Source organism: Lissotriton helveticus, chromosome 8, assembly GCF_964261635.1.
Source record: "Lissotriton helveticus chromosome 8, aLisHel1.1, whole genome shotgun sequence".
NCBI lineage: Eukaryota > Metazoa > Chordata > Amphibia > Caudata > Salamandridae > Lissotriton > Lissotriton helveticus.
This window is the reverse complement of record NC_136069.1, coordinates 892288363-892311794: the sequence shown is the minus strand read 5'-3', so window position 1 is coordinate 892311794 and position 23432 is coordinate 892288363. Positions and strand designations below refer to the sequence as shown.

Genomic DNA, 23432 nt, shown 5'->3' with positions numbered 1-23432 from the left:
AGCGCTGTGTGCCCTCTTGACCACAAATATGTATAGCAGCCCATGGGGTCTTATTTTGCAGTTTGATCCATTGTTCCAGTAATGTTTCTGCAGATGGTCCCTCCACATGCTCCGGAAACTCCAGGAATGGCAGGTTACAGCGGGCCCCCTCTGTATCCTCCACCCGAACCTCTAACTCCCCTGTCACCATTGTTATGCTGGCCATCTGTTGCTTTAGAGAGGGTACCTCACCCTGAAGTGACTCAGTGTTATTCTCTGCTGTTGTCACATTCTTAGCCACTTTCCCTTAAACCAGCCCTAATCAGGTTCACATCTCCAAATACCATCTCAATCTTATGTTCATGTATAGCTGCCCATAGATTAGCATGCAATGACTCACCCTCATGCTCTGGGGAGGTGCTCTTCAAGACCACCCCTCCCCCTCTCGATCACCTGCTGCAACTATTGTTGAAGGGTGGCTTACTGCATGATAGTCTTAAATGCAGGTGTCTTGGAATGTTTGTCTTTACCCATATTTGAACCTACACACCGCTGCACAATTCATGCACAGGCTCCTGAACATTGACAGACTGACTTGCTGGATCAATCAACCAATCCATAAGGCATCCAGCAAGCAGCTTCCAGTACAGCGGTGCTCAGTACAGACCCCCTAGTCTCTAGAGTCATACGCAGTCAACTGCACTTCCCCAGTGCTCACCAAAACTCAAAATCCATGACCAAGGTCCATGCAGGAGAGGCTCCGCCCATGTGCCTCCTCTCCTGCCACCCAGGGCGGACTCACCTCAGCAGTCACCTCCTCGACCACCTCCTGCATGCATTCTGGTCCCCCCAATGGCCAGGTCATAGTTTGCCTGCAATTGTGGTCCTCTGTAAGCGCTCAGGCCATTGTTTTCTCCAGCCTGTGCAAGTCTGTCTGATTAGGTCCACTCTTCACTGGAAATAGGCAGCCTAATTTCTGCTCCCCTCAGAGCTCCCTCTCATAACTGGGCCACCGCAGGCCCCCTCACTGGAGCGGATGCTGTCTCCTTCTTCTGTACCCCAACCATAGAGAGGGCACCCGCGACAGGGGCAGCCCCACCAGGCAGCAACAGCAAAAGCTTAAACTTTGAGGCAAAGGGAAGTCAGCGCAGAAAGCAGGCAGGTATTTTCTCTTTTAGCAAGGAGCTCCTCGTCTCCAGTACTGCTCCGGCAGTCAGTAATTGCCTGCAAGGCCCCAAGGGAAGCAAGCACTGGACTACTCTCTCGCACTCCTGCGGCATCTGTAAGCAGCTCCACACTGCCCCACCAGCCTTCGGCAACACCTTTCTGGTGTTGCTTCGCAGCCAGGCCCCATGGCCTAATATACTGTCTTCAGTGCCCCCGCTCCTGGTGTGTGGCATATATAGGATAGGCAGGCACCCCCTGAACACAGGGGTCCACTCAGGGCACCAATAGCCGCGGCCTCGTCCAAAGGCAGGTATCTGCGCCACGTGAAAGTCAGGTACGCTGGAAAACTCTGCACTTTGGCTCCGGGCTCAGCCACGCCCAACAGTCCCACCAAGGTCACAGCTGCACAGCTCACTGCGCTGCTCAGGATTTCGACTCATCAACCACATAGGAGCCGGTAAAGCAGCTTTATTCAATCAGTCCTCCCTGTTGGGCTTTGCAGTGCCTGGCGCACGAGGAGCTGCCCGATGATGAAGCATGACACCCCTTGGGGTGTGTGAGGGCTCTTGCTCCTAAAGGAGCTACTCCCCATCTGGCCTTCTTTCTTTGACACCTGGAACAACGCACCTTCCCCCCATTCAATACTCAAACCCTTGCTGCCGCCATTAGGTACTGCTTACCCTTGTTCTTTCAATTCACATTGCCTCAAGCCACTGGCTGAAGAGGCTGATCAAGTAAACCAGTGGTTGAAGGAGGTTGACCCAAAAGTCACTCGATATTTATTGTAAACAGCAGCACTCGCAGATAGCTGTACTGTTAATCCAGACATAAAATGTTCAATGCAAATAAAACTAAGTGTATTACCTTTCAGATTTTAAAAGAATTGTTCATAGCCTATCGTTTGCAAAACAGTAATCGAGAAAGTTTATTCAGTGCCTAAATAAAAGTAGACATTCTCTTGTCTGACTTTTTACTGGGGTCCAGAGGTTAGTATGCCTGGGCCATTTGAATGGAAATGGCAGGTTTTGGGCCTGCTAACCTGTGTACAATGAAGGCTTCAAGCTAGAGCTTCATTCTGATTCTAAAGAATTTGTTTGTTGGAAAATGTTTTATGTAAACTGGTTTGAGTCCACACAGTACATTTATACTGGCCATTAGTGTCCATATGTATCACCCCTCACCAATAATTCCTTGAATTATATTTTGGTTTAGGGCAATGCTGTGCCTGTCTGCACACTTTTCTGTGCTCTGAGTCATACTAGGAGAAACTATGTGAGTGAGTGTGTTACCTCTTAAAAAGGGAACACCTCTTTTTAATTTTTGGAAGAAATGGGCTGGAAGATAAATTCTAAATATTATTTGAATTATAATGGCTAAAATGGCAATGGCTTTTAGAGAATGTTCCGGATAGGTGTAGTGGGGTTCGTAAAATAATCCTGTAGTTAAAGAGCTGCCTCCTCCAAGTATTATTGCTCTGAAGCAGAAAACATTTTAATTTATTCCTTCTAGATTTTTTAGCAACCACGCCAAGAATTTCCCTGACACAGCAGGGGTTGGAGGCAACCTTACAAGTCTAAAGTGGAGGATTCAGAAACCTTCCATAAATACTAAGTAAAGAAATTCCACCATCTAGAATCTTGGGGTACTCAATCAGGATAGTAAAAAATGAATTAAGTAAGTAAATACATTTATTTGTTGATTAATTAAAATCATTACAAACAGGAAGGGCGAAGGAAACAAACAAATATACACAAAACTTTTAACAACCTCGGAAAGATCCACCAATCATGAGATAATTATTGACGATTTTAACAGTATAATAAAAACCTTCCATAATAAAAAAATAAAGTGCGGTATGCTTACTAAGGTGCCTTATGCTAGCAGCAAATACTATACTTGCAACATCAAACTAAAGTGACTTATGTTAGCAGCGGGTATTATAATTGAAGCTATTTGCCATTATCAATTTGCGGGCAAAAACAAAGTGCAATGTGCATTCAATACCAAGGGTAATTTTGCAAATATTATACTTGCAACATCATAGCTAAAGTGACTTATGCTAGCCGCAAGTATTATAGTTGCAACGATTAGCCATTAACAGTTCGCAAACAAAAACAAAGTGCAATGTGCATTCAATACCAAAGATAGTTTTGTTGACACTTCTAACAATTTGATAAAAACGTTCCACAACAAAAAAGTAAAGAGCATTATACCTACGGCACCCAAACTAAGGTGCCTTTTGCTAGCAGCAATTAGTATCATACAACATCAGAACTGAAATGGCTTATGCTAGCAACAACTATTATAATGTCTACAGTTAGCCATTAACAATTCGCAGACAAAAACATAATGCAATAAACATTCAATACCGGATGTGGTTTTATCACCAAGAATTGTCAACAGAGTCCTTAGATTGATAGTACTACTGGCACCCTAAGCTAGTATCACAGTTTTCTTCATATAACCTATAACCATGCGACCAGAACAAAGTGCATTGTACATTCTGTGCAAAGAGAATACAATTCTAACAAGAGAATTAAAGTGACATGAGCGATACTTTAAAATAGAATCCACAATTATAGGGTAATACTCAATACTAAACAATTATAAATTACCTAAAAACAGACTCCCTTAAAAACTTTTAAGAACCTTATAGCCAAACCAGTTTTATCTAAGTTAATTTACCACGAGAACTCATTTGCTTAAAATGTCTAATTTATGGAATTTCTTTCCCGCAATGGTGATAAACTTAACAAAAAGATGAATAAGTTTAATATCACCCCCTCTTAGACAGGCAATAATTGCATTCCTACATGTTCTAACTCCCAATTCATTGAAAATCGGTTTGAGTATAGACTTCCGAGCCTCTGTCGAGATAGGGCATAGAGTTACAATGTGCAATAAGGTTTCATCACTCAGCCCACATAGCCTACAGATACTCGTTGGCCATTTGTTCTCCCATTTTGGAGTTCCGTCTTTAGTCGGATATCTCAAAAATCTTATGTACTTAAATGTATTCTTAATCAAAGGTCTTAGGTGATATGACAGATAAAGTTGGGGTGACAACCTACCAAAAGTGTTGGCTATTGACCAGAAGTGATTTCTTTTCCTTAGTTCCTCCTTATCCGCTATAGTAGACAGTAATGCAGCCGTTTGATTAATTACTTTCTTGAAGACTATTTTACTCATCGATTCATCTTCTAATTTTGAACATTCAAAATTACATAGACATTCATTTAAATAAAGCTGCCAATTCCTCGAGTATTCCCCATTTGAAATTTCGAGCCAGCACAGCTTTGCTAATGATCCACCCTCTGCTCGAACTAATGATAATAAGGACTTTAAAAATGTAGATTGACGGGCCAATAACTGGTTCTTTAAACCAATTTCAAGTCTTACATTGGCACGACTAATATATCTAGGGATCCTAAAAACCGATTTATATGTCCTTATTTCTATGTCGCCGAGCAGTTTCGCATCTTTGCCCCTAAAGATGATGGAACAATAGTCCAAAGATGGAATTAACTTTGCTCTCATCACCCTCATTAGATGTTCATAATTAGGGCATAATAGTTTCTCCCTCAATTTTCTAAAGGCAAATGCGGGAGAGGAACCCCTAGCTTCGAGATTATTAAAATGCTGCCTAACTGTCATATCGTCATCAAATGTAATTCCCAGATATTTATGTGATTTAACATTTTCAATAACCAGACCGTTAATATTCTTTTCTTTTATTCTTGGTTTGCCTTTTCCCATTGTCATTTTTTTTTTTTTTTTTTTTTTTTTGTAAAAAATGAATTAGTCTTTGAGGGGAAGGGACGTTTGATCAGTTTGTGTGTATTACGTCGCACAGTGAAAGGTGTTTGCTTGCTACTTCTGCGCATGGTCTTGTAGAAAGTGAGGAAAGGATGACTAATACCAGAGATGGAGTGATCATATTGAAATTAGCACGCCAATTTCAAGTATTCTGAAGGTGGCGGGAACCGTCTTGGTTTTCATGCTCTTGACTTAGACATGGTGAATATGTCTGAACATCAGACACGCAAAAGGTGATGTTAAGACTGTTTGCAATAAGCCTAACCACGGGCGATGGTTCCGGGTAGCATTCCAAACCATTGTTCTTTTGTCCACCATGCTTCCTCAGATTGTCGTGGCCCTGCTCTACCAGGAACATTCCACCCTGAACTTCCAAGCCAGGTCCTTTGTGAAATGGAACACAAGCAAACCAAAACCAGTTTTTACCTTATTAGTTCTCTTGAATCTGGTGTAGCTGGGTTGCAGTGGCACAGTGAGCAAGAGACTCACGTCTAGGTGCACCCATGGCCACATAGGCTGTTACATCAAACACATGAACGGTGATGGGAGGAATTCTTGCAATAATTCTAACCACTGACAATCACTTGGTGCAGCACTCCAACCCATCATTCTTTTGCCCACCTTGCCTCCTCAGATTAGACCTAGCCGTATGCAAAACAGTCTTGGTCCACCTCCAAAGTGCGCACACAGCACCAAGTTTTCCAAATAGGCCAAGCTACAATCAACATCATTTCAATTATAAACCCAAATGGCATTCAGGAAGTTGATGAAAATCAGAGTGCTCAAGTGCAACAGGGCAACAAAGCACTGTATAAATTATACATATCAAGAAAGAACTTCAGACTTTACAAGAAGTATGAAAAAGTCCTGTATGGATACCCATACAATATCAAAACATAAAATGTATATGGTTATAAATGTGAGACAGATTACTGATGCAAAATAAATAAATGCTGCAAGAAACACAGCAGTGCTATGCTAAAGCAAAGTGGTCGTCTATGGCATATGGACTTTGTGCCGTATTTTCATTGCCGACAAACACTTCACTTCCTGCACTGTAGTGCCTTATAAAATAGCACTGCAGTTGAAGGTCGAGAAATGCCTTTGGGCAGTGTAGGGAAGGGAGCAAAGGAACATGTGAAAACCCCACCCCCGTAAAAAAAAATTAGAATCAAAGATAGCAATCCCTGTGAGGCAAACACTGGCGTCGAGGGTGTGTCTGTGTTTGCCTTGCGGTGAAATGTCCACAAGTCGTCTAGTATGTCTGTTACACACATTTGAAAAGATTCTAAATATCAGCTAAGGATATTTGGGAAAAACAGAATGTCTATCTCTGTTTTTGCTAAAGTAAACACCTCAGAAAGATGAAATAGCAAAAATGTGTATAGTGTTACCACATGACTCCATGTCAGCAAAATGCATAACTTGGCCTTTTCTTTTACCGACCATTTAAGGGAGAGGTGTGGCGAGGCAGCCAGAGCGGCTGACTCTTGAGCGAGCCACTCGCGGTTTGATCCCCGGCACCTGCAGCAGCTCAGCTCAGCATCATGTGACTCTGAGCCATAGCTCACTTAATCGCCCCAACATCCCCCAGTGCCTTGAAACCCTAAGGGGTGATATGTTCGCGCTTTACAAATATGGATTCTTATTTATTATTATTATTAGAGCTGTGGCCTTGAGGCCAGAGCTGCCAACCTTGGGTTGGTGAAACCCGTTTTGAATTCTCAGCTGATCATCCTGTGATCCTATAAAACTCTTTTTATCTCCCTATGCCTTAAAAGAATGTGTAACATTTTCTGATGCTCATGTAAAACGATCCAGTGCCCTTGGGCTGGGTTCGTTCTGCATAAAATGACACAAAAAATAATAATTTTTCCAGGTGTTAATTCTAATTGATCAAACAATGTGAACCAGGACCATATCTCCCGGACTGCACAGCATTGTTAAATGAAAATCCAGCTTTCAGCATTTCGATGTAATTTACAAGATGTGAAGGCTTTGGTCTCTGAAAACCACACAGTACTAAGAGGGAGATCTTTGGTATATACACTTTTTTGTGTAATTTTACTCTCATCACGCGGGTCTAGATCTAAAGTGAAACTAATGCATGTAAGAAGTAGAAAGGTAGAAACAGACCATAGTCTATGCTGAAAAAAGTTACTATTTGTAATGTGTTTATACTTACTTGCTTTTACAGTGCTCTGCTTGCTTGATTGTAGTCGTATATGTAGCACAATAAACAAATGCTACAACAGTAATGGTACATTGAAACTAAGTAAGGAGAGCCTTGGGCTGTTTCTTGTATGGCTGTCGCCCTGTCATCGTTTCTTTTCAGATGGCTTTCACCACTTAAGTATCCAGGAAAGAACTCTCCTGCTGATACACTGGAAGTCCATTTCTAATGCGTGCTTCTGTGGGCCCCCTCGGTGGAGATAAATGTGTCCACCTAGGTCAGGGTTACACTCTATAGCAATGATCTTCAAAGTTTTTAATGCCGTGCCACCTCCCCCCATTGGAACACAAAATAATTGGGGGCCCCCTCTCAAAATTTCTCGCAATTATTATTTTAAACCGGCAATGTTTACATATGTTTAGACTTATTTAAACATTGCTGTTAAGTTCTGTACCGTTTTAAAAATGCAGTGAAATACATGATTGACAAACATACTATTCTGGTCAGACAGGCCTTACTAACATGTAAAAGTACCCACAGTGTGACTATTAGAAATGGGGGTGGGGGGTTTGAAGAATATTGGGGGTTTGAAGAATATTGGAGTCCCCTCCCTTTTGACACCTTCTCCCAGCTAGCATATAAATGACAAAAGAAGTTAGCGATGACCCATTACAGAATTGCTTCCTGATGCTCATCCCCGCCCTTCCCAGGTGCGCCTACCCCAAACCCCACACTCACTGAAAACAAAGCACTGTTATCAGCATAATTCTTTTTTTGGACAGAGGATGGCGCCCCCTCTACCATCACTTGTGGCCACTCTGGGGGGACCTTCCCCCCACTTTGAAGACCCCTTCTTAAAAGGGAACAGTCCTCCTCACTCTCACTTGCCACACCCGCTTTTGTAAAGAATGTTCCATGTAGCAGCTGCCCCTCAGTAGAGAGGCATATTTTAAGAAAAGGAAAGTGAGGTTTCCATAAGTAGCGTGATCCAATGTAGATAACCCAAAAGTGGTTCATCAGTGACCTCATTTGGATTTGGGTAAGGAAGGATTATTCTTTGTTTTGTGGACACCATAAATACTCTTGAACCGTATAGGATAGACCGGGCGCATCATCTAGAGCCCTTCGTGATCCCATGATCACCATGTTATCTTTGTATAAATGTTTGAGGCCTCAATAAAAATAAATCTAGGGATCTCTCGTCGCGTTTTGTAGTGAGAGACAATTTTGCAATAAATGCGGAGGTGTACAGGATATAGACTATACGCATTGGGCCAGTTCACAATGGCATGATGTCAGTTACCGTGCCTTCTACCTATTTGTTTGCCGTCAGCGGATGTATTTTTCGGCTTCAGAGACTTCATCAACCATAGTATTGCAGGTTTGATGTCCAAAATACATTACTAACTTGCAATATAAGGTTCCCCTGCTTTAGACTCCATGTTAAATTCACTCGCTGCGTGATTGGTCACGAAATAAGACATGTTGGGCCAGTCCCCTTGGATTGCAGAGTTGTAATGGGTTCTCTATTCTTCTACCCCTATTTAGATCAGGTGACTCTACTGCAAGAATATGGAATCTAAATGAAGGCAACAACAGTGGTTCCACTCAACTCGTTCTACGGCACTGTATTAGAGAAGGAGGGCAGGACGTGCCTAGCAATAAAGACGTAACGTCATTGGACTGGAACGTAAGTTTTCTGCTGCCTCCATCATGTTGGTTTTACATTGTTTGAGTTCATTTTAACTCTCTGCTCTTGTGCATACGGATGCTCCCCTGAAAGCAAATCTACCCACAGTTGTTGTATTCGCATGTGCGGATTCCTTCCAAACCATGGATATGACATCATTCATGATAGTATTATATGACACTATACTATACTATTTGATACTTTATACTATATGATAGTATAGTTCGTCCAAATTAGGGTTTTAGGGTCTCATCACCAATGCCCCGGCAATATTCTGTGTATTCTTCCTACATAGCACCTCCCCTAAATTACCCATCCCTGGGGGGCTTGATTTGGATCCCTGATGCTGCCCTCAGAATTGAGAAATTAATGGAGTCATCTGTAATTAATTCTGTGCCCGATCCTCCTCGTTTTCAACAGAGATTCACCCAGAAATTTCGCCTGGAGCAGGGGCGGCCTTAGGCATGTGCAAGCTGTGCACTTGCACAGGGCCACCAAACCCCAGGGGCCACCACGCCAATATATATCCTTAATATAATAATCCTCTGAGGATGGATACATATTTGCGTGGCGGCCCCTGGCAGGGATTTGGTGGCCTCCGGTTCTGTTCCACTTCCAAACACCCTGACCCCCCCCCCTCTTCTTCACTGGCCTCCGCGCTCCTCCCCGCCCAGACCCCCTCTTTCGGGGCCCCCTACCTATGCTCCCTGCCCAGGCCTGCATGAGCCTAGAGCCGCCCCTGTCTGGAGCAGGCTGTGTCCCTGTTGAAACATGTAATTTACACAGTAAATTCGCAGATCTTGTAATTGCGATCGGACATTAGTTGCTGTTTCGACCCCATCTGAATTACAGGGGCACGGACTATTATAAACTAAAACATACTCACGATACAGAGGGTTGAAATGCATGTGCCACATCTCAGTTTCGCCCTCACCGCCAGCGATATTGTATGTTAATGAAACTGAACCTCAGGGCATCTGAAAGCAGAAATGAATATTTAATGATGCGCCTGTCGTCTTCTTTGTCATAGCCCTTGTGACCTCTAAAACTGAGTCCCTTGTCGCAGAGCTTGCGTCTGTCATTCACTTGTCGTATTTTCATTTTGTGAAGCAATTAGTCTTTAGAACTACTGTTTAGCCTCGACATATTATCATTATAATAAACACAGGTGGCTCTTTAGTAGCGCTCGCTGCCACAGGCTTGCTGCTTCGTAGCGCGGAGAAACACTTATTTTCCATTAATGTAATTGTTTTTGCTGTTTCCCCAACAGAGTGAAGGGACGCTGCTCGCGACCGGATCTTACGATGGCTTTGCTAGAATATGGACCGAAGATGGTACGTTTCGGGGCCTGTACTGTGCTTGTTGGGTCTAAAGCAGCGGTTCATTTTCACCTTCTGGATACATTTTTCATTCTAGTTTTTTGAACCCATGCATTCCAAGGATGTATTTTTTCCCAAATGTTGTTTTCCATAGAAGAATCTGTTTTAGTTGAATGTTAGTAAAACAGTAGAGGTTTATTAATCGCTTCTCCCAATGGGACAGAAGAGAGTATTTTTCGAATACTCTCAGATAATTTTAGTATTAAATCATTTTTATTGAAGGATTGTCACACAGATAGTCACACATTACTGATAGAGCCAATACATTCGTAGGTGCAACAAAAACGAAGGATCAGGAGGCCAATGAGTCCATCAGTACTGGTGTAAATTTAAACTAGCGAGAGAGGCAGGTATACGCAATCCTCTAATTGGAAGGGAAACGAATAAAACCATAACCAGAAACCCTGCCCACTCTCCACCCATGTTCAATGCCCACCGCCTATCCTCAACCAAACCCAAACTGCCCTAGCTGGGCTTCAGCTACTCCGTGTCAGAGAGGCGCAACAATCGGAGATATCTAGGGCAAGTGACCTCGTGGAATTCCGAGGCCAGTAAGGACAAGAAGGGTTGCCATAGCTCTAGATAATTTTAAATGATGCAGTTAGAACTAGGCCTGGGTGGTGCACTCCGGCCGCGGAGTTTGCAGAGTTTCCTGCACTCCGCGGAGCACACAGAGTTCAGATGTTTTTTGCTGGCTTTCTAAGAGCAAGTTGGCGAGAGAGGAAAATCCACCTCCTGGTGAGGTTTCTCACGTGGGCGGTCGCGGAGGGTTGCAACTGAGATGCCTTCTGTTCGCATTGAGAAAGCTGCTGCTCAGGTAGAAAATCTACTCGAGCAGCAAGAAAAGAAACAGCACACTCTTGCGCTGCACAAGGTTGCGTACTGGCTGATTTTATAGCGTGGGACAAACACCCAACGCTGAAAATCTATGTGAACGGCATGACCAAACCCCCCTCGGCCGCTTGCGGAACTCCGCATAGAGTAGAAGAGTTTTTTGGCCACTTCACCGAACCCCCCTCGGCCGCTTGCCGAACTCCGCATAGCGTAGAAGAGTTTTTTGGCCACTTCACCAACTCCACCCAGGCCTAGTTAGAACATTGCTTCCTTTGTCTGCAGAGCCTTATTACTCCAGTGCACATGCACAAGTGCAAGAAAATGCCAGTTTTTTTATTCATATGCATTTTGTTTTTCATTCAAACATTCGGTTCATTATGTTCGTTTTCATTTGAATTGTTTTGGAAATATCTTGTGACTTTTCTTTTCAAGAAGGTGCACTCCGTAGATCTGTACTTTTTCTTTCTCCCAGACCTGTTTGCTCTCCCCTGTAGCCTTCAGGACAGTGCTAAAGAGAATGTTTTCTCTAGTAAAAACCATTTTTATGGACCCTGATACATCATCCCATCTGGAAATTGTTATAAAATTAATTGCACACTACAGTGAGATGGAAGAGAATACATGACAGACATATTTTATTTAATAACACTGTCCTTCTTGAAATATTACTTTTAGGGATGTGTGCAAAATTATAATTGGATCATCAAGGTTTTGTGCAAGGGACAAACGTTGCAACTTTACGAAGTTGCCAAGTTTAACGACTTTGCAAAACTGAGCCCATGTGCAATGTTCCCCACAAAAAACGTTGTGTGGAGATTTTTTGCACAAAACAACCTTCCCATAAAAAATGACATGTTAAAAAAAAGCAGGCTTTTGGGGGGTTTTCTCCGAAAAAAAGTGTGCTGGATATTTCACCTTTTTAAGAAATACATATATTTTTGTGCATTTCATGAAATTGTGGCCAGTTTTTAAACAAATTCACAACATTTACAAAAGTCTACTTCACAAAGTTTGAACTTTGGAGGATAGTATTTCTTTTTTTTTTTAACTATATATATTTTTTTATTACAGCATTATATTGTTTTTCCCTCCTATATTACAGAGCAGAATAGGGCCACAAAAGAGGAGTGGCCTAAATTAATGAACCATGTAATTGCCATTACAGATTTAGTCTCTCAGACCCAATCAGTACACTGACAAGTATCATTTAATTGTAGAATCTAAAGTAATTACCTTTCAAACTTAGGAACATTCAGCCTTCCTGTTTACTTTGACTGGCCGAGGAAAAAGTTTCTAGCATTGTGAAGTGCTCGCATATAGCAGTTTCTGCCACTCAAACACCTTTGCTATTTGTGTTTTTTTCATTCCAGGTAACCTGGCAAGCACTTTAGGTCAACATAAAGGTCCCATCTTTGCACTGAAATGGAATAAAAAGGGCAACTACATCCTCAGTGCTGGAGTGGATAAAGTGAGTATAAAAAAGGGCCTTCCTGTGGAGGGTACTGTATCGCTTGAGGCATACACGTGTAGAAAATGGGTGTGTTCTGGGAAGCTGGTAGATCAGAAATATGTGATAGTGACAAAGATCCCAAAGAAGTTGTTTCACCAAAACCACAATTTCATGGATAGCCTTATTATCAAATGAATCATGTAATGGTGAAAATAACTAATATGCTTCTATATTCAACCCTAATTTCATCTTCTGTGTGCATATTAGCTTGGAGGCAGGAATTTGGCTACTAGATGCCTTTATGGGTACTTCCATGACTGAGTATTGGGTGACTGGTGTTAATGGCCTGCTAACGCCTATTCAGACAACAATTAAAAGTGGTTGGTGGGTCTCTCTTTAGTTTGCTTTTGCGTGCAACAACATAGCAAAGGTGCAGCAGGAGTGACTTGCAGCATAAAAAAATCATATGTCTTTGCCCAATAGGACAAGCCGTTACATTATTACTAATGGAATATTCTTCCACTAACCACAAGGACTCAATCTAATCTGTTACAGTTTAGGAAACCGATGAAAACCATAGTTTTCCTTGGGTGAACATAACCTAATCGTAGGCCTACTGCAAGATGTGTTACTCTTCGTTATTTCTGGCCTGTATACTTCTTACGAGATGGCTGGATGTATGACGATACAACGAGGGCCATTTCAACGCGGTCTGTTAGATCGTGATTTTCACAACGCATGTCGTTACATCGACTTGCGCTGGAGGTGCGCTGGATTTAGGAATAGTGTGAATTACTATTCCAACTCCAGTCTACATACAGTAGGGAAGGTGTTGGAAACAGTAATTTACACTATTTCTTAGTGAACAGCGCCCTCCAGTGCAAGTCGGTGTAACGACTTGCGTAGTGAAAACCACGATGTAATAGTACCACGTTGAAATGGATGCGTGGTAAACGATGTCTCCTTTGTGGCTTCTTCTCCGTTCCTGCTTTGCAATGATTTGCAAGATGTCAGATGTTGTCCTTTGTGGGCAATGCAGCGTTTCCTATGGCTACTTATGGCTCTTTGCATCTGCTTTGCTGCATAATAGAAGTGTTTTTTGCATAGAACCAACTATTTACAATTGTGGGAGCGATCACCTTATATACAAAGGTGTATGTGAGTAACTAAAGCATTATGCATTGTATTTATTGTCGGTGCAGTTGAAGAGAGTACAGGACAGCAGCCTTAGTTATGAACTGCCTGATTTTGACTTCTATTACATTTCTTGCTTCTGGGTTCACAACAGGGAGACGGACTGAGTTCATCATTGCTGACATCCAGGGACAGGTGCTATATTTTATGGACACAGGTTGTTCAGAAATACAAAACCTCATGGAAATATCTGCACCTTATAGCATTTGCGTCTTATAGCATCATGGATCACAGAACATGTTTGATGCTCCTAGGGAAATGTGCCAGGGACTCCAGAGCAGCTATTCAATGCAGTCTTTCTTTCTTGTCTAATCAAACCTATCAAACGCAAGTTAGTTTATAATTGTGGTAAGTGAAATCCATCGTATGCCATGTCCTGCCAGGCTTCCACATCTCCTTTCTGATTTCCGCATATACATGAAATGCTGATCTTGCATTGCCAGTTATATTCCCCAATGTTAGTGGATGATATCCAACTACAGATCTGAGTGGGCAGCCACAAGGCGCACTGTAAAGAAAATCACAACTTTCCTCAATTAAATTAAAGGTGGTGGAAGAAGAGGTACCTCTGCCTGCAAGTGTTGAAAACTGTAATTGTGTGAGCTGCAGACCCGCCAGTCACAGTCTTCTCTTGAACTGTCTGGAAGATCGCATCAAAGCCGACCCCTGCTAAAACAGTTCCAATCTTGGCCATATGGTTTGACTTGGATCTCTCATGGTTGCCACACCGCAGCGGTGATCAAAGACATCCTGCCCCATCTCATGTTGCTGAAAAGGGTACCGATGCTGCTGCAGATTCCACACCAGGTTGAGCTGACCAGTGCCCAGGTCAGGCGAGCCTGAACTTCTGCTGTGTTTAGTTTGGAGCATCGTAAAAAAGCGGTATTGAAACTGTAGACACTGTAAGATTTAAGAGCCAGACTAAGTTTCATGTTTAAAAAATCAGCTCACATTTCACTCGTTTTTAAAGAACTCCATTGGCTTCGAGAGGCGCAAAATCCTCTGCACCATCTTCTACTCACTCAGTTTCTGAGGTATACTCTGTTGCGTAGCGTGAAATCCAGCAATACAGATCTGCTAGGTCACGCCAGAGATAACACTCTGTGTTTAGAACTGAAGCCAACGCAACCTGTTGAAATAAGCCTTTCCGCCCATTTAGGCAATCTCTGGGATTCCACCTCAGCACTCCAAGAAGGAACAGGGCCCTATGTGAGCCCTGGTGAAGATCCGATCGGGAACTTCTTCCTCGGGATCCAACCCTCTACGACTTTGTATCCTGCTACATTTTCTTACTTTTTTTATTTAGTGCATTTTTATAAAGCGCGGACATTACCCGAAGGTGTCAATTTTAGGGGTCTCATAATCTTCTGTACCTTTTGCCTACTCTAACAATAGCGGCAATCCATCTCCGGTCCACTCATGGGCACAACAAAGTAAATCAATCACCTGAATTGGGATTTTGCCCAGGATGTGCGTGAGGTTAGTTATGGGGCAAGATTTGCCCCGCTGATCCCTGCTCTGCACCGCTCCCTCCCATTTTCTCCCAAAGAGTGCATCGCTCGTGAGCTTAGTAGAAACTGGTATCCGTGACATGGACCTGCTCCCTGAATGTTTCGTTTTATAATCTGTGTTGTGTTTGTTTTTATCATGGAACGTATTGCCCCAAGAGCCACAACAAGTCGTTTTTGTGTGATTTTTTAAATCATTTTTCAATATTTCTTTATATTTTTCATTTAAAAATAAAAGCAGCCATCCCTTGTGTCTTCTTTGAAGGTCAGTCTGGCCTGAAGCCCCCGCCACAAAGTATTGTAGTAAATGTACATAACTCCTTCTCAAGAATCAGTTGTTCCTTTCCTTTTTGTGCTCTCCTTTATATGGCTGTAGGTGTCGGTGCAGTCACTGCTTTGGCGGATTCTGAAGCTGTTCAAGTCTCTGTTCTTTGACCTTCAACAAAAGCCCCTAAACCTTTCTAATTTGGTTCGAGAATCCGAGACTTATGAACTGCTGTGGTTTGGCGCACACTGACCTGCTCCTTGCCGGCTCACCTTCTGCTGCAGGAGTTATTTTTGTATCCCTTGACATGCTTACAGAGAGCCTTCCTAGCAGCGCGTCTGTGTGCAGCATTCATTTCCTGGAAAAAGGAGGCGATAAAACACTTTCCATGCGTGAAACGTTCCAAAGAGAGCGTGCCGTCTCTTCAAACTGCCTTTTGGAAGGATGGTTACAACCCTGCCCGCTTGTATCGAGGCAAAGACTGCTGATGTTATGGGTTATTTCTCCTTGATAGGCAACGGGCCTGATCTGGTAGCTAAAAGCAGCCTCACATAATGTTTTTTAGCATTTTGTTTTATTAAGTCATCATCAAATCAATTCTGTTCGGCTGGTTTATAATCATAAAAGTGCATAAATATATAAACATCACGTTATTAAGTCAATTTCCAGATGGGTTAGTTGGAAGTCAGATCAGCGTGAGCAATACATCACCTTTTCAGAAATGATGACATTGGTTAAAATGCATTCTTAAAACTTCCTGTGTCTATGTACTACCTGTGCGCTCTTTGAGATGCCTTTGCCCCAGTAATACAGGGGCCATCTTAGTCGCGATCCACCACCTAGTCGAACCTCATTGTCACTCCGGTATTTTAGTTAAGGTTGTGTATCGCCCATTTACCGCCAGTGCTTAATTTGTAAAACATGAAGTGCAGGAGCTAAATTTTTTTTAGGAGGCCACACCCACTTCCCTCTGCTCCGCCCACTTCCACCAGTGGCTCCACCCACTTACTCTAGTTGCTCCAACAACTTCCTCAATTGGCACTGCTGACTACTTGGGAGGTCATTTTCTTCTCTGGATTATGGCCCGGGAGGCCCAGGCTACTCACTGCACCTTTACTCTCCTGGTGACATTTGAAAGTGGGAAGGTGTAAATCAATCGTTGTACTGCACTGTGGCGAGCGAGCCTGAACAATCTTTGGGGGCTAGAGGGGGTTCTCCCCCCGAGAAAAGTTTGAAAAAAGAGTGGACAAATGGTGCATTTTCAAGCAAACGTTCTTGCTTTATTGGTTGGAGACCAGGGGTATCACGTGGAGTCCATACTATGGGATCAGTGGTGTCTGCTGTGCTCAATTTGTGCCAGTGGTATATAACAACAATAACTACAAAACTACCAAATGCGATTCCAATCACTAACTCGCAAGTGCCTTGAATACTAGTGTCAAGAGGCAATGTGAGTGCTGCATAAAAACAATAACACATAAATGACTACCAGAGGCAATTACAATGATTGTTAACTTCTGTCAGTATTTGGTGACCTCAACCACCTGTGATGCAAGGCCTATTCCGCAGACATATGTTAATGATCTAGAGTGCATGTGGAAATATCAAAAGATAGCCCATTGGGGGCAGTAAACAATCAGTGAAAGAAAGCACAAGTTCCTGATGAAACTGACGCTGCCAATTTTGGGACACAGTGATGCTTTCCCTTACTACTACCTAACCCCAATTTATGTTAAGGGGAAGATACTAATTAGATTATGCATTTTCTCTGCCAATCACATTGAAAATGATCTCATAATCTGAGCACGGTGGTAGACTCCCTTGTTCTGAAGATTCCCCGTAAGTGTACACTAGCGACCGGAATATTTATCTGAGTAAAACACCAGCATGATCAAACACATAGTGATTTACAGACAGTTATGTAAACACATACACATGACACATCATTTGTAATCAGGTTTAGTAAAGGCATCTCAAAGTTCTGTTGACATTTACACACGGTTTAGTGATCGCCTTTGTTGAGTGCAGGGAGAGGTCATGAAATGCTAGCAGCGGACATTAATGGGTTAAATTAGTTCGGTGTTGTGGAGTACCGTGCAGCATAGGCGTAGTACTCCTTAAAGCCATTACAGATGTTTATTTAAGTACTGCCTGTCCATATTAATATGTACTTTAGATAACCAGGTCAGTACGAACTCCAGTGCATTAACTATCAGAAACAGCTGGAATTGAGCACCAACAAAAGCTCATCTTCAAACACATAATGGTCATTTGGACTAAAGCGTGTGTTTTGACTCCAAATAATGTATAGCAGCTTGTACAACCGGGCGTAATGCATCACAGGAAGCACAACACACAAGAATGTACATCCGGTCCAAAGTCCAAATAACAGAGACAAATTTACATTGTTCTCATAGCAGCGCATTCACATAAGTCAACACAACATGTAATAGGTGAACAGACCGCAAAGGACAACTTTCATTCTGCGGTATATCAGACATGCAAAGTACTAAACAGATGGGAAAGCAGCACAAGTCAAGAGCGACAACTGTGGGATGTATTACATAACCCTGCATGCGAATTCACTGGCAATTACAGTCTGCCCTGGGCACCTCTGCAAAGCCAATGCAGGTACCGGAGAGGGAGTGCGATGGAGGGGACAGGGGACCAGGGTGAGGGTGGACTCTTGAAACGGACAAAAAAGAAAGGCTGTGGGGCAGAGCTTGGTGGGCAGAAAGAAAGGGGATTAATCAGAGAGATGAAGCTAGCAGTAAAAGCAGGTTGTAAGGCGCATTACAGAAGAGACTTGTGACTTTAGCCCGGAGCTCCATACAGTGCCATGGAACGGAGGAGGGTGGGGTCCTGTGTCATAGTTGGAAAGCAAGAGTCATGGAGAGGAGCAGAGAGTGTCTGTCAAGAGCCTGCGATGCAATTAGAGTGTCTGTGGGTGTAGGGAAGGGCCGGGTCAAATGGGCTAGGAGTTCATGCAATATATACCATGGGCTAACAGACAGCGGAGACAGGCTGGGAGTTCATGTGACATCTGCTATGGGTTAGAAGGGAAGGCGTAGACAAACTGAGAGTGTGTGTCCCGGGCCTGCAGTTTTGCGCATATTGAGTGTGAGAAAGTTTAACTGTTTTAGGGCAGTGGTGTGCTGGGTGAAGAGCACTCCAAAGTTGTGATAATAATGGCTGCCCGAAAATGCTTTTGCTGTAAAAGCTCTCCTGGTGAGAGAGCATTGGGTGTGTCAGCTTTGGGTGTGCGAACGAAGCAACATGTATGTACTGCTCTACCACCCAGATTGCCAACACCACCACTGCGAGAGCATGCTGGCTGTGAGAGTGCAGGTTTGATTGAATACTATTGAGTGTGCTGGGAGGTTCAACAGCTTACCCCGTCCCCCCAACACACAGTCACACAATTAAAACCAGCCTGCTTAGGCAGGGGGATGAAATTCAGTATTCACTACGAAGAGCACCTCATTTTTCCAGCTAAAATTTGGGTATGTCCAAAAATTGATGTGCGCAGAGGACAGTGGGAGGCGGATGGATACTAGGGTCAGAGGGGAATTTTAGCATCGCCAGCGGCTGTGCCTGCTCCTACAACCACCTGGAGCAGGGGTTGGAAAGCATCCTAGGACAGGCAGAAAGCAAACAAAGGTCGCAGAAAGAGGGTGTATGAAACAGGAGAGAGAGAGGGGATGAGAAGATGGGGAGGAGGAAAAGTGCGCCACGGAGAAAGAAATGATTAGGACAAAAGAAGATAGAATTACATAATATATATAAATATATCGTCCTTCTAGTTTGTGCTGCCTCCGAGCAGGGGACCCTGAATAAGTCATGCATCCTTTTGAAATATTTGTCCCAAGTTGGGGATCTATATCGAGACAGACTCCTCTACAAGCCTCTGTGCACTGAATGTGTCTAGTTTTCGGAAATGTGCAATAAAATCAAAAAGCTCCGGTTTCTTGTTGCCAGTTCTTTAGAAACCATGGCACTCCAGCCCTGCTTAATCACGGCCGCTGAAGAACGATGGCTCGGTAGAGGGTTGCAGCCGTGCGGGTATGCTGGGGCTTGGCAATGCAGCAAATACACGCGCAATCTCAAAAAATCTGCCCCGGCTGCAGCGCACAGCCCCATCCCCCCACAGATTCATAGAACCAAATCCAGCCCAGGCCGGCAACAACACCCAACTAAGGGCTGCGGCTGCCACGCCTTCAACATAAATGCATCCATGACTTTTCTGATGACCAGACCCAGACCGTTGGTCTGGCCACCACGACACTCCCCCCCCCCCCCCCAAAAAGCGTTGGTTTAGCATGGTGATGATGTCATGGTATATGATTGGCATCGTCGATCATGACTATTACTTATACTGTCAGTGTCCATACTTAATTAATGTATTTTACCTGTAGTCTTGAACTCCACTGCCACTGACTGACTGGTTTCATTAGGCGGGCCCCTGGAGGTGCTGCTTCCTGTTAGTAACTAACAGATGACTCACGCTGGAGTGGGGTGCGCTCATGCGGGTAAGCAGGGGCATGACAATTTGAAAAAAATCTGCGCACGCTGCCTGCTGCCCTGCCTGTGTCCTCCCCCTGCAGAACCAAAATCTTGATTCAGAATCCAGCACTAATAAATGAATTAGTGTGTCCCACGGCGCCGGCACGCCCACAACACCAAACTAAGGGCCGCGGCCGCCATCAATACATTTAATCCAGTGATTTCATTTCATGAATCTTTTATTGGCATCGTCGAACATGACCACTGGCTACTACTTAAAGTTATACTGTCCGTGCTTAATTAATTTACCTGTACTTGGTGGCTTGGCCAGGACACAAACTGAAACTGCACTGTGACTGGTTCGTGGTTCCGTTAGGCGGCCCCTGGAGGTGCTGCTGCCTGCTAGTAACTGTCTGTTGAACAGATGACTAACTCATGGTGGAGTGGGGTGCGCCCATACAGGTATGCTGGGGCGTGGCAATTAGAAAAAAATCTGCCCAACAACCAAAATCCAGATTCCAACACCCAATGATGAATTAGAGTGTCCCACTGCGCCGGCCCGCACACCACCTGCAACACCGAACTAAGGGCCCGCCCAGGCCGCGGCTGCCATCAATAAACATTTAAGTGTGATTTGATTTCAGGAATCTAAGTAACTGGCTCAGCAGGCTCTCTATCTCACAGCCGCAAGGCCCGGCCGCAACACCACTACTAGTCTGGGACACACACGGACACACACTCGGGACTGGAGAAGTGGAGTGTGACCACCACGTGCAGCAGATGGGTGTGTAGAGTGTAGACCCGGCCCTGATAAGAAAGTGCCGGTGCTAAGCACCGGCAAGCACCAGCACAAATTAAGCCCTGTTTACCGCACACCTTTTGGAATTCGTGAGGGCGGCCACTGCTCTTATATGTGGCATGTTCTGCCACACTGCAGCCTTGGAAAATGTTTAAACACCAGTCCAAAATTGCACCAAGTGCAGCAGGCGAGCGAGCCTGACATACTCAGATGAAGTTTACTAGACCGTCCCCCCTTTTTTACCCAAAAGGGACACCATTGATTCATGTTATAGGACAATTTTGCATATGTATATGCTTAGAAGCCATATCACCCTACTAATTCACCACTAATCCTTTATGGGTTTCCGGAGTAGCGGGCTTCAACACCCCATCAGGGGTACAAGCGCTATATAAATACAATCCTTTTTTTCCTCTTCTATCCTTCTGCTATCCTTCCGAATCCAAATAACTGACTAAGAAACCTAACTGACTAAGAAACTAACAAAGAAACCTGGATGAATGCCTCTTCAGCTCCAGACATCACCATAGCCATCCCGGACGGCTACAAGATCATCCGTAAGGACCGCCCCATCCAAACAGGAGGAGGCATCGCCATCGTCCACAAGAACACCATCCGCGTCTCTACCAGCTCAGATGACAACCTCGCTATCGCCGAACACCTTCACTTCCAGATCCACACCGACCCCAAGACAACACTTAGGGGCACCCTCCTCTACAGGCCACCAGTACCCCGTACTAAATTCAGCGAAGACATCACTGACTTTATCACCCCACACGCCCTCCCTTCAGAAGACTACATTCTACTGGGAGACCTCAATTTCCATCTGGAAAAGAGCAACGACAGTAACACCACCACCCTCCTGGACAATCTCGCCAATCTCGGACTCAAACAACTTGTTAACACCCCCACACACTATGCAGGACACACACTCGACCCTATCTTCACTTCCAGCAAGCATATCTCCTTCACTCATACCACACCCCTCCACTGGACGGACCACAGCTGTATCCACTTTATCTACAATAAGACCTCGACCCACAACCACCCTCAACCAACTCTGCGAAGAAATTGGAACAAAATCACCATCGACCAGATCTCCACATCGCTTCTTCAAAAACCCCCTGCCTATTCAACGAACCCTAACCAAGCCGCCATCAACCTCACACAATGGTTAACCCAGACCGCCGACAAATTAGCACCTTTGAAAAAACATCAAACCAAGCAAGGTAGCAAGAACGCCCCCTGGTTCAACGACGAACTTAAGAAATCCAAGAAGCTCTGTCGTTCCCTTGAGAAAACTTGGAAAACAGACCCAAACACTATCACCCAAGCCGCCTTCAAAAACGCCACCCGCAAACACCACCAACTAATATGGACAGCCAAGAAATCAGCACTCAAAGACCGACTAGACAACAACGCCCACAACAGCAAGGAACTTTTCAACATCATCAAAGAATTCACCAACCCCACCGCCAGCTCTAACGACATCACCCCCTCTCAAGCCCTCTGCGACTCCCTTGCCTCATTCTTTCATAACAAAATCGCCGACATCCATAACAGCTTTGATAACACACCTGTAAACCAATCCACCCCACTCACCTCCGAACCGTCACCCCCTCCGAATATCCTTCTCGAATGGAACCCAATCACCACAGAAGAGACCATTCGACTGATTAATTCCATCCACTCAGGATCCCCTACAGACCCATGTCCCCATCACATCTTCAACAAAGCAGACTCCATTATCGCGCCCCATCTCCGAGATGTCATCAACTACTCCCTAAACTCCACCACATTCCCAGATAGCTGGAAACACGCCGAACTCAGCGCCCTTCTGAAGAAACCCACAGCTGACCCCAACGAACTCAAAAACTACCGCCCCATCTCGCTCCTCCCATTCCCTGCCAAAGTCATTGAGAAAGCCATTAACAATCAGCTCGCCACCTTCCTCGAAACTAACAAATCACTCGACTCCTCACAGTCTGGCTTCCGAGCCAAGCACAGCACCGAGACCGCCCTCATCGCAGCAACAGACGACATTCGAACACTACTGGACAACGGAGACACAGTCGCCCTTATCCTCCTTGACCTCTCCGCGGCCTTCGACACAGTCTGCCATAGCACCCTTATACAACGCCTCAGAAACATCGGAATTCAAGGAAAAGCATTGGACTGGATCATTTCATTCCTCGCTGGAAGAACTCAGAGAGTCCGCCTCCCCCCTTTTAAGTCAGAGGCCACCGAAGTCATCTGCGGCGTCCCGCAAGGATCATCACTCAGCCCCACCCTCTTCAACGTCTACATGAGCCCCCTCGCAACCATCGCACGTCAACACAACCTCAACATCATCTCCTACGCTGATGACACTCAGCTGATCCTTTCACTCACCAAAGACCCAACCATCGCCAAAAACAACCTACACGAAGGGATGAAAGAAGTAGCCGAGTGGATGAAACACAGCCGTCTAAAACTGAACTCGGACAAAACGGAAGTCCTCATCCTAGGCTCATCCCCTTCCGCCTGGGACGACTCTTGGTGGCCAACGGCCCTAGGAAAAGCCCCCATACCGACGGACCACGCACGGAACTTAGGCATCATCCTGGACTCCTCACTCTCGATGACCAGACAAGTCAACGCCGTCTCTTCTTCATGCTTCAACATTCTACGCATGC

General features: G+C 44.4%; 1 protein-coding gene across 3 annotated transcripts in view; it reads left to right on the top strand.

Moving 5' to 3' along the window:
- Positions 1-23432, top strand: part of LOC144772966 (F-box-like/WD repeat-containing protein TBL1X) — a 952308-nt gene that overhangs the window by 823989 nt on the left and 104887 nt on the right. For all 3 annotated transcript variants that reach the window (XM_078657676.1, XM_078657675.1, XM_078657677.1), the window contains 3 exons: positions 8684-8825; positions 10096-10159; positions 12409-12506. In XM_078657676.1, the coding sequence (XP_078513802.1) occupies positions 8684-8825; positions 10096-10159; positions 12409-12506 (304 nt within the window). The remainder of the gene's footprint in view (positions 1-8683; positions 8826-10095; positions 10160-12408; positions 12507-23432) is intronic.